Source organism: Syngnathus scovelli, chromosome 5 (assembly GCF_024217435.2).
Source record: "Syngnathus scovelli strain Florida chromosome 5, RoL_Ssco_1.2, whole genome shotgun sequence".
NCBI lineage: Eukaryota > Metazoa > Chordata > Actinopteri > Syngnathiformes > Syngnathidae > Syngnathus > Syngnathus scovelli.
Genome location: NC_090851.1, coordinates 13,750,769 through 13,768,154, shown reverse-complemented (window position 1 = coordinate 13,768,154; position 17,386 = coordinate 13,750,769). Strand labels below are relative to the sequence as shown.

At 42.4% G+C, this 17,386-nt stretch overlaps 1 protein-coding gene across 2 annotated transcripts; it reads left to right on the top strand.

Moving 5' to 3' along the window:
• Positions 1–4,845: 4,845 nt before the first annotated feature.
• Positions 4,846–16,652, top strand: dtd1 (D-aminoacyl-tRNA deacylase 1). Of its 2 annotated transcripts, XM_049721008.1 has the most exons (6): positions 4,846–5,007; positions 5,344–5,434; positions 8,108–8,343; positions 12,595–12,692; positions 13,940–14,092; positions 16,356–16,652. In XM_049721008.1, the coding sequence occupies exons 1-5, from the start codon at positions 4,965–4,967 to the stop codon at positions 14,081–14,083; spliced, it is 612 nt and encodes a 203-aa protein (XP_049576965.1). In that variant the 5' UTR covers positions 4,846–4,964; the 3' UTR covers positions 14,084–14,092; positions 16,356–16,652. The 2 variants fall into 2 exon arrangements, with proteins under 2 accessions (XP_049576965.1, XP_049576964.1); XM_049721007.1 differs by lacking the exon at positions 16,356–16,652 and having other exon boundaries at positions 13,940–15,756.
• Positions 16,653–17,386: the final 734 nt, after the last annotated feature.

The following is a 17,386-nucleotide window of genomic DNA, read 5'->3' as shown; positions in this document are numbered from 1 at the left end:
TGGAGGAATACATCCGGGAGTCCCTGGCAGCCGGTATCATACGGCCGTCCTCTTCACCTGCGGGAGCGGGGTTTTTCTTCGTGAAGAAGAAGGAGGGCACGCTCCGCCCGTGTATCGACTACCGGGGAATAAACGAGATCACCGTAAAGAACCGATACCCTCTGCCTCTTCTTTCTTCCGCCTTTGAGAGCCTTCAGGGTGCCACCATCTTCACAAAGCTGGATCTTCGCAACGCCTACCACCTGATCCGCATCCGGGAGGGAGACGAGTGGAAGACGGCTTTCAACACCCCGAGCGGACACTACGAGTACTTGGTGGTTCCGTTTGGGCTCACCAACGCCCCAGCAGTTTTCCAGTCCCTGATAAACGACGTGTTACGAGACATGCTGGACAAATTTGTGTTCGTTTATTTGGACGACATCCTCATCTTCTCCCGCTCGCTTCCTGAGCACATCAAGCATGTTCGGGCGGTGCTGCGACGCCTCCTAGAGAATTCGCTCTACGTGAAGGCAGAGAAGTGCGAGTTCCACGCCTCCTCTGTCAAATTCCTCGGCTACGTGGTGCGTGAGGGATCCATCGAAATGGACCCTGGGAAGGTGGAGGCGGTCACGTCATGGCCTGTTCCCGAGACACGCAAGCGGCTGCAACAATTCTTAGGTTTCGCGAACTTTTATCGACGTTTTATCCGTGGATACAGCACGGTGGCCGCACCACTCACCGCCCTTACCAGCCCCGCCTTCCCATACAAATGGACAGAACGGGCGGAACAGGCATTTCAGGAGCTTAAGAGGAGGTTCACATCCGCTCCCATCCTCAGAGTTCCCGATCCCGACAGACAGTTCGTGGTCGAAGTGGACGCCTCGAATGTGGGTGTCGGGGCGGTGTTGTCTCAGCGTAGCCACCAAGACGATCGTCTCCACCCGTGCGCCTTCTTTTTTCGCCGTTTGTCAGCCTCAGAAAGGAACTATGACATCGGTAATCGGGAGCTCCTCGCCGTCAAGTTGGCTTTGGAGGAGTGGCGACATTGGCTGGAGGGCGCCACCACTCCGTTCATTGTCTGGACCGACCACCGCAACTTGGAGTATCTGAGATCGGCCAAGAGACTGAACGCGAGACAAGCACGGTGGGCTCTGTTCTTTGACCGGTTTGAGTTCTCTCTTTCCTACAGACCGGGTTCCCGTAACGCGAAGGCGGACGCCCTGTCGCGTTTGTTTCCTGGTGGGGAGGAGGGACAGGGTCCGCCTCCCACTATCCTCCCGAGCTCGGTTCGGGTGGCGGCTCTCACATGGGAGATCGAACGCCAAGTGGAAGCCGCATCACGCGATCAACCCGGCCCCAGTAACTGCCCGGAGGGTCGTCTGTTCGTCCCTGAAGGCCTGCGATCGGCCGTGCTGCAATGGGCGCACGACTCACGCCTGGCCTGTCATCCCGGCGCTGCACGCACGAGGTACGTGGTGGCACAGCGTTTCTGGTGGCCCACCTGGCAAGTGGATACCAGCGATTACGTCAGAGCCTGCTCAATCTGTAACCGCTACAAGACGTCTACTCGTCCTCCGGCCGGGCTGCTTCAACCCTTGCCGGTTCCCCAGCGTCCCTGGTCTCACCTGTCAATTGACTTTGTCACAGGCCTCCCCCCCTCAGAGGGAAACACGGTGGTCCTCACGGTGGTAGACCGTTTTAGCAAGATGACGCATTTCATCCCTCTGCCTAAGCTCCCATCTGCAAAGCAGACGGCGTCCATCATGGTGCGGGAGGTGTTTCGTCACCACGGTCTTCCACAAGACATCGTGTCAGACCGAGGACCTCAATTCGCTTCCACCTTCTGGATGGAGTTCTGCCGACTCCTCAGCGCCACGGCCAGCCTCTCCTCGGGGTTTCACCCTCAGTCCAACGGTCAAGCGGAGCGCCTGAACCAGGAACTGGGCAGGGCTCTCCGATGCATGGCCGCCGGGGACCAGCGCGGGTGGGTTCAACAGCTTCCCTGGGTAGAGTATGCTCACAATTCCCTTCCCAGCTCGGCCACGGGACTTTCGCCACCCTTGTTCGCCCACCAGGAGCGTGGTGCGGCGTGCCCGTCGGCCCAGGCTTGTGTCCGCCGTTGTCATCGTGCCTGGGCGAGGGGCCGGGTCACTCTTCTCCGCTCTGTTTCAGGCTACGCCCGCCAGGCGAACAAGCGCCGGACGCCGGCTCCGGAGTACAGAGTGGGGCAGCGTGTGTGGCTCTTGACGCGGGATTTGCCGCTGCGAGCGGGATCCCGTAAACTGGCGCCCCGCTTTGTTGGACCGTTCCCTATCCAGAAGGTGATTGGCCCGGCCGCAGTCCGTCTGCTCCTTCCAGACTCCATGAAGGTTCATCCCACGTTCCACGTGTCCCGTGTGCGGCCCATCCATGAGAGCGCGTTGGCGCCGGCGCCCGTTCCGCCGCCGCCGCCCCAGCTCGTCGATGGGGGCCCGGCTTACGCTGTCCGCTCCCTGCTCCGATCGCGGCGGCGTGGTCGGGGCCTACAATATCTCGTGGACTGGGAGGGTTATGACGACGCGCACCGCTCCTGGGTTCCGAGCCGCTGGATACTCGACCGTTCGCTCATCACGGAGTTCCATCGCTGTCATCCGGACCAACCGGGTCCTCGGCGCGGGCACCCGAGGAGGGACGAGGGGACCAGGGGTGAGTGTCCGGGGAGGTCTTGCCCACCGGTACCAGGGTCTTCTGCCCCCGCGCCCGTCGAGCCTGCGTCTGGCGAGGTGTCGGACGTTTCAGCGGTGTGCTGACCCCTCCACCTGGCCGCCCGGGGTATTGCCTTCCTTTTTTGTTGTTGTTGTTGTTGTTGTTGTTTTCGGTTCCTAGGGACGTCGGGAGCCGTCCCTTGTGGGGGGGGGGGGGGGGGTGTTCTGTCACGTGCTGGTGCCACCTGCGACGGGACCACGCCCCCCCTGTCAGTGGAATCACCGTCACCTGCCACGGGTTCATGGACAGCGCTATATCAGCGCCGCAAGCGCAGAACCGAGTGCCAGTCTGTCCCTTGATGCTGCTTCGCTCATCAGTCCCGGAGAAACTTGACTCGCTTGACTATTCGAACCCCCCGCAGAACCGTTTGTCCTCTCCAGCCCGATCGCCGCTCCAGCGCCGGCTGTTCCCATCATCCCCTTCCAATAAAGTCCGTCGTCACGAACTTGGCTGTACTGTCCGATCCTTAACAGGATGATTGTTCACAATATTCTGCCTGTTTTCGCTAAAAAAAAAAAACCTTTGGAATATTGTCCGCGTGATTGGGGTGCAATGACTTTATAAGTGCAGCCTTAATTTATTTGGCTTCATACTGTCCGCTGCCAACATTGTAAGGCACAGTAAACACACCGGTCTTTCCTCGTCTCCCATCGTAGTCACACTGAAGCCGAGCGCTACGTACGCTTCGTCATATTTCCTTGTTTTAGCTTTCGTGTAACTCTCAATTCTCTTATCTCTGTCTCTCACCGCCGTTCTTTTCAACCCTATTCAATATTTTTTCCATGGTGTCCCACTGCACTTTTTATTGCCTGCTCTGTGCTGTGTGTGCATATGATTCGTGTGCTCTACACTGTAGAGCGAATACTCTTCTAGTGATACCGCCACTCCCAGCTACTGCAGTGGATGTGTAATTACCCTTTAATCTAGTACAGCCAAAAGAAAAGCATGTTCCCTGGTGTCACACGCGCCCCCCTTGGTATCGCACTACGTCCCCCCAGGAGGGCGCGCCCCACTATTTGAGAATCACTGCGATAGGGGCAGTCATCTTCCACTAAATGGCTTTCCAGTGACCTTGCAAGATGGCTCTGTAACACCTGAGAAGAGACCTACCAGACTTTGAAAGGTTACTTTGTCTAATTTGATGATCGAGGCGATCGTTAGAAAAAGTGGATTTAATTATATTTTACTGAGAAACCATTATGAACAGTCACTGGGTAGATACAATGTAAAAAAAAAAAAAAAAAACCTACGAAGTCCTTTATAAGTATTTAAATAAAACTGTTATAAAACCTGAATAGCATTTGAAACAGCATCAGGTGTATAAGGCCATTAAATTAGTCAAATGTTTTTTAAATATAATTTAATTTGGGCAATTAAATATTTCTCAAGTCTTGATGTTCTAACTAAGCAAACTGATGAAAACACATTGTATACAAATGACAAAGAAATGTGCCAATTCTGGGCATGTTCTTACACATAGTTGAAATACAAATGCCCAACAGACGAGAATTTTAGAAGATTACAGGTCTGCCACCATGCAAAATAAAAAGTTGTTAACCACAAAATTCTTATAATAATGAAATGTCTATTGCATCCGCTTTGAGCGGAGTTCTCATTTCAGTTATACACTGTAAAAACTAAAATCTATAATTTCTTAAATTCAACCTAAATTAGCTTAGCTGTGTTATTTTAGGTATATTATTTGTACTTGAAATTAAATTGCCAGTTAAGATTATTCTGCTTGTTTCAAAATATTACTTGATTATCTTATTTGATCCTATAGTCTTGTCACTGAGTATTAACAACGGAAACAGCAAAATAAATAAATAAATAAATTAATTAATTAATTAATAAAACACGCGCACACACGCACACACGCACGCACGCACGCACGCACGCACGCACACACACTTCAATAGAACTTCAGGGAAACTATGCTTCTCAACATTTCTTGAATTGGCACATAATTTACAACGGAAAACATTTCACGGCAAACCACTTAACATAATAATTCACACAAAAAAAGTGAATACACAGGTTGACTATATCTGTGATCCAGGGAAAGGCCATTTTCTTGTTTTCTTACTACTGGGTGACAATCCCTGCTGTAATGTAACGTGACGTGAGTGAAAGTGAAAATCCGGAAGAAACTGCTAGAGGGCGACAACGTTTCTTCGACTTTCCCCCGTGTGTGTTTATGTACTAGATGTGTCAAGGTGCTAAAAAACATCAACAAAACAATGAAAGCGATCATCCAAAGAGTTACCAGGGCGTCTGTGACAGGTGAACAGTTGATTTGAAACACTGCTTTCATTTAGTGTTTTGGATGTGTCGTGGTCAATTCGTCTTGAATACAGGTTGAGCTAGTAGTAGCTTGGTTAGCATTGGAACGACTTCGCAATACTGCACTTAAAGTACACCACCGATCGTCTTTACATATTCAAGTTAGTGGCGCATGTGACCTTCGGTGGTGTTGGACATCAAATGATAACACCCCTGCCGAAGTAATGTATCATTTAGAAGTTGAAAGCTGAGCTGAATTTCTGCTATCCTGTCGTTCTTGCTCTGAGGAACACTTGACCCACTCATCAACTTTTTTTCTCCTCGTTTTTTCTGCAGTGGGAGACGATCAGATCAGCTCAATAGGACGTGGCTTGTGTGTGTTGCTAGGTATATCTGTGGAGGACACCCACACAAATGCTGAGTACATGTAAGTGCAGGACGGTTCGTGAGTTAAAACTCTTCTCACAGTTTTACACACCTGGCTTTGATATGAATGTTGTTTTTAAATAAAAGTAATCTCTTATTAAGTGAGTAATTTTAATAGGTTGTAACGTAGAGGAAAAACTCAGTAATATTACATAATATCAAATTGCATAATCATGTTCTCACGTGTCCCCCATTCGATCCCATTGGGTGCCTGGTTTGGCCAAGGTTATTCAAGATTCAAGAGTTTTTTATTCGCCATGTTTGAGCGTGCCAAACAAGGAATTTGACTTCGGTAAATCACAGCCTCTGTTCAACATTTAGGTGACTAAAAACAACACTCAGGACATGTGAAAAATGGCAGATATTCTCAAACATCCCCTGATCTTAAACTCCCAAGAGGGCAAGGAAAAACTCAAAACTCCAGCTAGGGGAAATGAGAAACCTTGAGAAGAGACCACAGATGGGAGGGTCCCGCTTCTAGGATGACCAGGCTGCAATGGATGCAGAGAGGACACATAGTACAAACAGTGTAGAGCAGGGGTCGGCAACCTTTTTTACTCAAAGAGCCATTTGGGACCGCTCCCCAATGAAAAGAAAGCACCCGGAGCCACAACCCATTTTGACATCATTATATATATTATGCATGTATGCTATGTACAAAAAACAATTGCATTTATGAAAATGAAATCAACGAACTGCTACAGAGAACACAGAATTTTATTTCTGCATTTAACAAAAAGCATTTTACACTTGGTTGATGCTTAATTTGAAATAAAATACCCGGTGTCTATTTGAGTCCTCGTATTTAACAAATAAAAATCCAAACTTACCCAACCCACTGAACAAACAATGCAAACAGCCTGCAGTCACCTGTCCTCTTATTTATGAGATAAAAATCCAAACTTATCCAAATATTATCCACCAGCACTGAACGAACAATGCAAACCAAAAAAATGCGCAGTCTGCTTCTGTCCAATCGCGTGTACTGGAGTGTGCAGCCAGTTGTCCTCCTGAATTAAAAAAAAGGACTACTTCACTTAATATATAGTTATGTATTTATGTCACTTTTATCAAGTTCAAGTTCAAGTTCAAGTTTACTTTATTGTCAAAGATCTCTGTAACAGGGTTACCACAGAAGTTTGAAATTGCGTTTTACCAGTCTCCAATGTGCAGATTAACTAAAAACATGCTGATAAACATGTGCAGTACTATACAATAAAATACTCTCTCTCACATTCACACGCACGCACACTCACACACACGGTGTGTAATAAGAGTATTGTGTGCTGGAAAAACGCCGGCTGCCAGACGTGAGGGATGCCAGGAATTCGAATGTCGCACATCGGCAGATGTGACGCATAGTTTGAGCGGTAAAAATATTAAAAACGTTTAATTTTAATGTTACAAGTTTACCATAATCTTCAAATTCAGAATTATATTTTAAAATGAACAAACTAAAATAAAATTTAATTTTTATAAAATACTCATTATTTTCCAAAGTCACAGGGAGCCACAACAGAAGGATGAAAGAGCCACATGTGGCTCCGGAGCCATGGGTTGCCGACCTATGGTGTAGACAATTCAAAAAAGGTGTGGAGAGCATGATGTTATTGCACAGTAATGACTCTGAGACTCTAAGAGTGGTGTGAGTTCATCAGAGCAACAGCCTGGGGGAAGAAGCTGTCTCTGTGTCTGCTGGTTTTAGCGTACAGAGCTCTATAACGCCGTCCGGAGGGGAGTACCGTAATTTCCGGACTATAAGCCGCACCGGACTATAAGCTGCACCAGCGAAAATTCAGGGATATTTTTGTTTTTTTCTTACATAAGCCGCACCGGACTATAAGCCGCACGTGCACATGAGTTTTTTACAAAGAAACACAGTACACAGAAAGCCGTAAAAATCCATAAATACGCTGCGCCGCCATTTAACCCTCAGGGTTCAAAGTAACATTCTGAATGAAATGCATTAAAAGTTCACATTCATTACAACTTGTTTTTGGTGAGCAAAATGTCAGAAGAATTGAATTTAAATGCTGATTGATTGGGTTTTAATACAATGCAGATGGTCCAAACAGCACCACTGCTTTGTGTAATCTCTGAGTCACATAGCAGAGTAAGAGACAGGGTTTAGAGCCCTTTGACGCAGGTCACCTAGCGTGCATTCCTACTAAAGCTCATAATAGCCACAAGCAACACAGCCAGAATAAGCAGCAGCCATAGTAGTGTTTCAAAATAGTATTTTTGTTGTTGTTTTTTTTCTTCAAGATACCGCACGACAGTGGTCCACAGCCTTTTTACGAGTGTATAAAAGTGATCAAATCATCACAAAAATCACAAAAAAAATCTTGTATAAGCCGCACCTGACTATAAGCCGCAGGGTTCAAAACTTTGGAAAAAAGTCGCGGTTTATAGTCCGGAAATTACGGTAGTTCAAACAGACTGCAACCTGGGTGAGAAAGGTCTGTAGAGAGAAAATAAAAAATGAATGAAAAATGAATTTCTTGAATGTTGAAATCAGGAGGTAGTAATATGATTTCCATGGACGGCTTGAGTGGTCGGTCCAGTGGTGTCCTTTTAAATTAGGTCGATATACTGTACTTGTATTGTTTTCTTGGTTCTGTTGTGGCTGGCACCCATTTCACTCATGTTTCTACATTTATGTTCTTGCCTGCAGTACACGTAAAATCCTGAACCTGCGGCTGTTTGAAGATGAGAATGGTCGGGCATGGAGCAAAAGTGTTATGGACTGGGATTATGAGGTGCTGTGCGTGAGCCAGTTTACACTCCAGTGCATATTTAAGGGTAACAAGCCGGACTTCCACTTGGCTATGCCCGCGGAACTGGCCCAACCTTTCTATGCCAGCATCCTGGAGAACTTGAGGAGTGCCTACAAGCCTGAGCTGGTTAAAGGTGGGTCAAATAATGACACCTCCATTTGGTATGCTTTAGTGCATAAGTTTTGCCTTGATAGTGTTAACCATTTGCCAATTACAAATGAGCTGTTTAAAGGTGTTTCACCTTCATACAGTATGTTATGATGTACAGTACTTTTCCATTACATCCCATCCTAAAAGGTCATTTATGCCTGAAAAGAAAGAACCGCTGCACTCAGAGCACTCAAACCTCTGGAGGACCGAAAGTGCCCAAATTAAATGAATAAATACATCATGAAACGGTTCATCAAATAAAAATACCATTCATTAATTAAATAAAATATTCATGAATTAAATATGGTAAATGTCATTAATTGAATATTCATTAATTAATTAAATATTGAATTAAATAAATCAAGCAAATAAATAAATGCACAATGAAATAATTAAATAGATGCCTAATTCATTATACGTTTTATTTATTAATGAAATATGGAACAAAATCAACCAATGTGTTACGAAATGTCTCACAAATTAATTGTTAGATTATAATTATACATACATACATACATACATACATACATACATACATACATACATACATACACTACCGTTCAAAAGTTTGGGGTCACCCAAACAATTTTGTGTTTTCCATGAAAAGTCACACTTATTCACCACCAAACGTTGTGAAATGAATAGAAAATAGAGTCAAGACATTGACAAGGTTAGAAATAATGATTTGTATTTGAAATAAGATTTTTTTTACATCAAACTTTGCTTTCGTCAAAGAATCCTCCATTTGCAGCAATTACGGCATTGCAGACCTTTGGCATTCTAGCTGTTAATTTGTTGAGGTAATCTGGAGAAATTGCACCCCACGCTTCCAGAAGCACCTCCCACAAGTTGGTTGGTTGGATACGGTCAAGCTGCTCCCACAACAGCTCAATGGGGTTCAGATCTGGAGCGTCACATTTGTGGGGTCAATTAAACGCTCAAAATGGCCAGAAAAAGAGAACTTTCATCTGAAACTCGACAGTCTATTCTTGTTCTTAGAAATGAAGGCCATTCCATGCGAGAAATTGCTAAGAAATTGAAGATTTCCTACAACGGTGTGTACTGCTCCCTTCAGAGGACAGCACAAACAGGCTCTAACCAAAGTCGAAAAAGAAGTGGGAGGCCGCGTTGCACAACTGAGCAAGAAGATAAGTACATTAGAGTCTCTAGTTTGAGAAACAGACGCCTCATAGGTCCCCAACTGGCATCTTCATTAACTAGTACCCGCAAAACACCAGTGTCAACATCTACAGTGAAGAGGCGGCTGCGGGATTCTGAGCTTCAGGGCAGAGTGGCAAAGAAAAAGCCATATCTGAGACTGGCCAACAAAAGAAAAAGATTAAGATGGGCAAAAGAACACAGACATTGGACAGAGGAAGACTGGAAAAAAGTGTTGTGGACGGATGAATCCAAGTTTGAGGTGTTTGGATCACAAAGAAGAACGTTTGTGAAATGCAGAACAAATGAAAAGATGCTGGAAAAATGCCTGACGCCATCTGTTAAGCATGGAGGAGGTAATGTGATGGTCTGGGGTTGCTTTGGTGCTGGTAAGGTGGGAGATTTGTACAGGGTAAAAGGGATTCTGAATCAGGAAGGCTATCACTCCATTTTGCAACGCCATGCCATAGCCAGTGGACAGCGTTTGATTGGAGCCAATTTCATCCTACAACAGGACAATGACCCAAAACACACCTCCAAATTGTGCGAGAACTATTTAGAGCAGAAGCAGGCCGCTGGTATTCTATCGGTAATGGAGTGGCCAGCGCAGTCACCAGATCTGAACCCCATTGAGCTGTTGTGGGAGCAGCTTGACCGTATGGTACGCAAGAAGTGCCCATCCAACCAATCCAACTTGTGGGAGCTGCTTCTGGAAGCGTGGGATGCAATTTCTCCAGATTACCTCAACAAATTAACAGCTAGAATGCCAAAGGTCTGCAATGCCGTAATTGCTGCAAATGGAGGATTCTTTGACAAAAGCAAAATTTGATGTAAAAAAAATCTTATTTCAAATACAAATCATTATTTCTAACCTTGTCAATGTCTTGACTCTATTTTCTATTCATTTCACAACGTTTGGTGGTGAATAAGTGTGACTTTTCATGGAAAACACAAAATTGTTTGGGTGACCCCAAACTTTTGAACGGTAGTGTACAGAAATGTGCAATACATACATACATACATACATACATACATACATACACACACACAGACCCATATTTATAATTTCTGTATTTCATTATCATTTTCGTGGTCTGGAGTTGCATTAATTTATATATAAGATATATAAAACATGTCAAAATGTAGTTTTATAGAATCTAAAATCCTTCGGGATGTTCAGGTTTGATCATTAAATTTGAAATGTTCTCATTTAGTTGAAGTCTTATGTGCACAGGAGGATTTTACTTCATAATGACTTTTATTTCATTTCTGTAGTAAAACAAATATAAAGGAGTTCAATTTTTACAGCTGTGAGTTTCCAAGTGGGAAAGCGTAATACGTTTGATTACTAACCTACAGCCTACGATCCATTTGAGATTGTACGGTGATATCACCTGGATACTAGTGTAAACGGAATGGGTAAAATCAACGTGAAAATGTCAGAGGGTAGCAGCTCGAAGCAACTTTTTTTTTGATTGGGGCAAGAAAAGAACTATAAACTTTCCATTTTTGGAACCATAAATTTAGTTGATGAAATTTCACTTATGAACTATGAACTGAACAAGTTCATTTTATAATTTGGGAACTGAACATTGAACTAGTTTGTGTAGAAAATGAACGTTTAAATACTGTTCCAAACATGTTTAGTAAATGCTTTTCCAATTTCAAAAATATAATCGTGAAAATAATCAGAATTTCAATATTGAGCAAAAATAATCATGATTATGATTTTTAGCCATAATCAAGCAGCCCTAACGAAAGATGATTTCATCTCATTGCAAAATAAGCAAACTGTCAGTTGCCAGAAATGGACACTTTGGGTTTCAAATTTCAAGTGGGATTACATTAAAATCAAATGTAAAATCAACTGTTACTCAAATCAACTTTACGGCGTCACGGACGACGTCAGTAGTCCGAGCATTCTCTTCCAAACCCACGTGGAGCTTTTTGTGACGTCGAGGTCGGATGCGTGCGGATACTGCAGACGCATAGCATTCATATGTGATTTATTATCTGCATACAAAAGAAGCATAGCTAACATGTGCAAATCTGAATTGTAATGTTCACAGTGCATGAAAGAAAGTCATCTATGGGCAAAAAAAAATCTGAATTGAGCTGCAGTGTGAAACTAGCTATAGTTATAAATGTACCAAATTGTACATCTTTATGACATCCAAAAATACTATCTTCTCTGATATCTTGAAGTATGAACACGCTCATACTTGGGGTAAAGTTTGGACCCCACTTCTAAAGTGTCATTGAAAAATATAATGTTATGTTTGCACAGACCAGGCTCATCATTTGTGACATCACGAGCCATCAGTGCACCACAATAGACTTCATATCATCCCATCATACTGTATGGTTGCCTTTTATTTAGATTTTGTGCGTTCGTGCGTGATTTTGTGCGTGTGTGTGTTTCCCACACTATTCTGAAAGGATGAGGGTAAAAATGGAGGTGCCTTTTTAAGCCATTCCTTTTTTGTGAATGTAATATTTTCTTAAAATTAATCAAATGACGATTGATAACTGATGGCTTTAAAGATAAAGCCAGAATTTGTAGGACACATCCTCACTACTTTGGTGCTGTGGTATTATTTTTTAATTTAGCTGCAGATTTTTAATTGCCTGCAGTTAGGATGGCTACAGTCACAGTATTGAAGGCTCTGCTGAGTGATGCTACTTCTTTTTCCGTTTTGAATTATACCGGTACTATGGTGGAATATGGACCAAATCTGGAGATGCATGGAGTCTACTTGTGTTCCCACACTGCTGCTGTAACATCTGATGGCAGTGGGCATAAAGGAACTTTTTTTTGGCTTATCATTCATTCATTCATTCATTCATTCATTCATTCATTCATTCATTCATTCATTCATTCATCTTCTGAACTGCTTATCCTTATGAGGGCTGGAGCCTATCCCATACAAGATAACCAAAATAAATTCTGACTAATATCAAAATAAGTAACATAAAAAATTTGTTATGATTTTTCTCTTAGGAAAATTCCTGTAAACTAAATATTTTCTTAATGTTGGTGTCACCTACATGCTTACATATTTTCCTTGTGTTTTAGATGGAAAATTTGGGGCCTCCATGAAATTACACATTCAAAATGATGGTCCAGTTACTATTGAGCTGACGTCACCTCCTGTTTCTTCAGACCCCCGTCAGGTACTGAATGTTTAAAAATACACATTTACTGTTTTTATAGGTTCAAAAACCTGACCGATTAGGTGCACTTGCTTGCTTGAAGACAAGAAAAACAATCAGTTGCCATGCTCACCACTTTTTCATGTCCCGGTGTAAACCACTAGGTGGCGATGGATACATGATTTTTGTTTTTCGTTTTTTTTGCAGCCTTTCTTAATACTCATGTTAATAAGCAACAATCACCCTGTCCTAAATGCCAAGCGTCAATTGTAGCTGTGCTGTGAAATTGCACTTCACCGTATTTTGCCCATTGCATGCATCTTTGAATTGCTCCCTTTTTGCATGACGTCCCAACAGGAATACACTGGAACGGAAAACATCCTGGAGTGGTAATACTATTGCATTATATTTGCAGGTGTTGGTTTTTATAGACATATATCACTCTTATCATCGTACATCCAAGGTTATGCTGTTCTTCATTCATTTCAGTAACTTTGAAAGAATTCCCCGTGTTTACATAACGGACTTTGGCTACCCTCCTTTTAGTGGGCTTGGCTTGCTGGCCTAAAAGAAGGAATGTTAAACAGTCCACAGAATTTTAATCTTGTCTGTTGGAATGTTTAGGTCTGGGCAATGAGGAACTGAAGCCAAAGCTGAACATTAGGGATAAAAGGCCAGTCAATAGGCTAAGTTTGGCACAGAGGGACAAATGACCAACATAGTTTGCGCCTATCTCTCCTAGGATCTGGGATTTTGTGCACAGCAGGGTTAAGCAGACATCTGACCAGGGTGCTGATTTTTTTTTTTTTAAGCACACTTAGCCCCGGGTCCATAGGAGAGAAATGTTTCTCTCCACTTGAATGTTGTGTGTATGTGCACGCGTGCAGGGTCTGACATTAAGGTGCTTTCAGTTTTGAATGCTGTGCCAAGTTGTAGTGGTCCTGTCAGTATGGGTACTGGCCCCATATATTCATATGATGTGCTCAGTTTCAATATCATATTTTCTAATTGTACAAATTAAAAATTAATGCTTCAAGGAATAAATCAATTACACTGAGACACAACAGGAAAAAAGCACCTTGCTTTTGAATATGTATTTATTTATTTATTTATTTATTTATTTATTTATTTATTTCGATTAGATTAGATTAGATTTTATTTTGATTGCCCATACGTCTTTTGAAAAGCATAGAGGAAACCTTAAAGGTGAATTAACTCAGAACCTTTTTTTTTTTTTTTTTCTGTTTCCCCCGCACTTGTCCAAGCAGGAGAAGCAGCAGCAGAGGAAAGAAAAGACACGCTCAAAGGGACCTTCTGAATCAAGTAGGGAGAAGAGTGCACTTGGTTCCCGACAGGACAATAATGCAAGTAGTGGGGCAGATGGTGATGTGTCTTCGGAAAGAGACCCCTAGATCTCCTGAGTGAGTGTGGTAGGCAAATACACAAAACCATATCAGCGAATAATTTTTGTAAAGCCCAAAGAAGGATTTTTAAAAAAAATATTATTATTTTCCTTTTTATCAATCTTGTTATAAACATGGCAGTATAAAACACATTTTTATTGATAGACTGCAAAATCACAGTAAAATGGAATATAGAGTTTCCATCAATCTCATGTATGGAGCCAATATGGTAGCAAAACTATTTACGAATGCGTATCTCAATGCACATATATGTAAAAAGAATCCTCTTTTCTGTCACAAATGTGTAACATAAATCTATAAACATGCGACTAATGTTACACGTGTAACATGAATTAGCAAATGCGTACATTGATTTGAATGTATAAGTGAGTGGCCTGTAAACATTGACACCCTTGATTTCCTGTACTCTCAAATGTGACTTTTACTACAGTCTTGCCATACACATACAAATACGTGAGACTATTTGCAAATGCGTACCTGCACATTTTTGGGGTGGCTCCGTATGTACACATTCAGACCACAAGGAGACGGTAATATTCACAATTTGTCTGCAGTCTTGTTTATCCGGCCATCGACTATTTTCATATTGTGTGTTTTCGAAGACAAGGAACATGGATGTTTGTGTTTTCGGAGACAAGGAACATGGATGACCCATTGTCAAGTACCAAGAATTGCCACGCCTAGTTGCTGTTTGTTAGTGGATTGTCATCTACCCTAATACATTTCCTTTTTGAGGGTGCTCCACATGCTGTCAATAGGGTTGAAGTCATTCAAAGTCAAAGTCAAAGTCAAAGTCAGCTTTATTGTCAGTTTCTCCACATGCCAAAGACACACAAAGAAACCGAAATTTCGTTCCCCCCTATCCCACGGTGACAAGACATGGCTCACAACAGACAAACAAGTAAACAAGTATAACAAAAGCGTGCTGAATAAATAATGAATAAATAACACAACAATAAATAAATAAATAAGAGGAGCAGAAAAAAAAGGAGCAAGTGCGCGTACAGCAGACATTCCCGAAAATAGCGCAACAGTGCCGCACGCTACGCAGAAGGGGGTAGCGAGTTCAGGGCCCTAACAGCCTGACAGTCATAGGATTATGCTGGCCGGTTGTGTTGAGGAAATATTCTGTCAGGTGAATTTGTTCTATTAAAGGCTTTATGAAGTACATTTAATATGTTTAAGTGATGAGAATGTGTGCAAAGACTAAAAACAATTTAGTTCCAAGTCGCACCAGTGTACAAGTCGTATTTTTGGTGGGACAAAATCCAACACCAAGAACAGACATAAACAGGCAACAACAGGCTAAACGATACGGTATGCTAACGTTACATAAACACAAACGAGGAACTGAGAACGTGTCTGACGTAACATTAACAGTTATTCAAATAACTATAACATAAATAACACATTTATCAAACCATCCGTGTCACTCCAAATCATTAAATCCATCGAAATCTTCGTCCTTTGTGTAAACAACGCCGTTGCTGACCCCGGAAGTGCATGCGGCGCTGACGTAGGACACGTCGTCAGTTGCGGTTCCAGTTATTCCACAGGCCAATATAAGTATATATAAACTATATATCAAATAACTATAACAGAAATAACAATTGTATTGAACCATCCATGTCACTCCAAATCATTAAATCCATTGAAATCTTCGTCCTCTGTGTCAATCTCTGTCCTCTGTGTTATAATGAACTCCGCTGACACCGTAAATCAGTGAATGAATTCAGACTCATTGTCAGTGGTTCCAATTATTCCACTGGCCTGTGACCTCATGTGGTTTAAAGTGGAAATAACATCTGAAGTGATCAACTATACTAGAACGTAAGTAATGTGTTGATGATCAAATAATAATTAATAATTGTTAATAATTTCACATATTATTGCTCCTGATTATAAGTCACCCCCTAGCCAAACTATGAAAAAAAACCTGCTACTTATAGTCGGGAAAATACGGTAATTTGGAATGCTGTCTTGGTGCCCTCTTTGCATTTGATAAAGCACGAAGCGGGCACATCTGAAATGTTTGTGTAATTCCTATCAGCTGGGAATGATCTCTCTCTCGGGCTGGAACTTCAGTCGACAGATATTCACACGTTATTTTGGCATGGTAGATTGATTTTTTTTTTTTTAAACTGCACTGACATGCATTTCTATACATCCTTGCTAGTAGAGGATGCTTATGCTAGGAAATAAACTGTTTACTTTTGTATTTTTGTTTTTCGATTTCAATATTTTGTGTTCACTCATACAGATGATAAAACAACAACAAATTCAGTTTCCTCAGGAAGGACTTGATTTTCCAGTCCAAAACTTATCAGGAGTGTTTGGAAATCATCAGTCATCCCATCCGCCAGTGTATGCAAGTGTCCTCCATAATCAAACCAACAAAACCTGAAAGACTTTTTGCAAACAATGACCTTGATCCACTTATGTTGGCATAATTTCTTTGGATTTTCCCACTTTATTTATTTTTCATCTTTCTTTGTTTCTGTTTTATCGCATATTCTGTGTCTACAAAAACATGCACTGATTTGAAACAAATTTAGAATGTGACTCTATTGTGAAATTCGTTCATACTTCATAGCTACAGATTAGTAGCATTGACAAATTTCCTGATAGCATTTCTGCCAGTGTGTCAGTGCACCATTTTTCTGAAAATGGTGGTCAAAATCATTAGCAGCTTGTGGAAACCAGGTCAGTAACAGTTCATCCCTCGAAGGAAAAAGAGGGCATAATGTGTACCGTAATTTCCGGACTATAAGCCGCGACTTTTTTCCAAAATTTTGGACCCTGCGGCTTATAGTCAGGTGCGGCTTATATAAGATTTTTTTCGTGATTTTTGTGATGACTTGATCACTTTTACTTAACACTATTATATACAGTAAAAGCTACAAAACAAACTGACAAATAACTCGTTTTCAAATCAGACGAGTAAAAACTGGTCAAATATTTAAAAAAAAGATATTATTAAAAGTGAAGACAATTTGCAATTCTAGTAATGACACACAAATTTGATATACAATTTGTCTTCGCGGGCCACATAGAATGATGTGGCGGGCCGTATCTGGCCCCCGGGCCTTGAGTTTGACACCTGTGCTCTAAACCCTTTCTCTTACTCTGCCATGTCACTCAGAGATTACACAAAGCAGTGGCGCTGTTTGGACCATCTGCATTGTATTAAAACCCGATCAATCAGCATTTAAATTCAATTCTTCTGACATTTTGCTCACCAAAAACAAGTTGTAATGAATGTGAACTTTTAATGCATTTTATTCAGAAGGT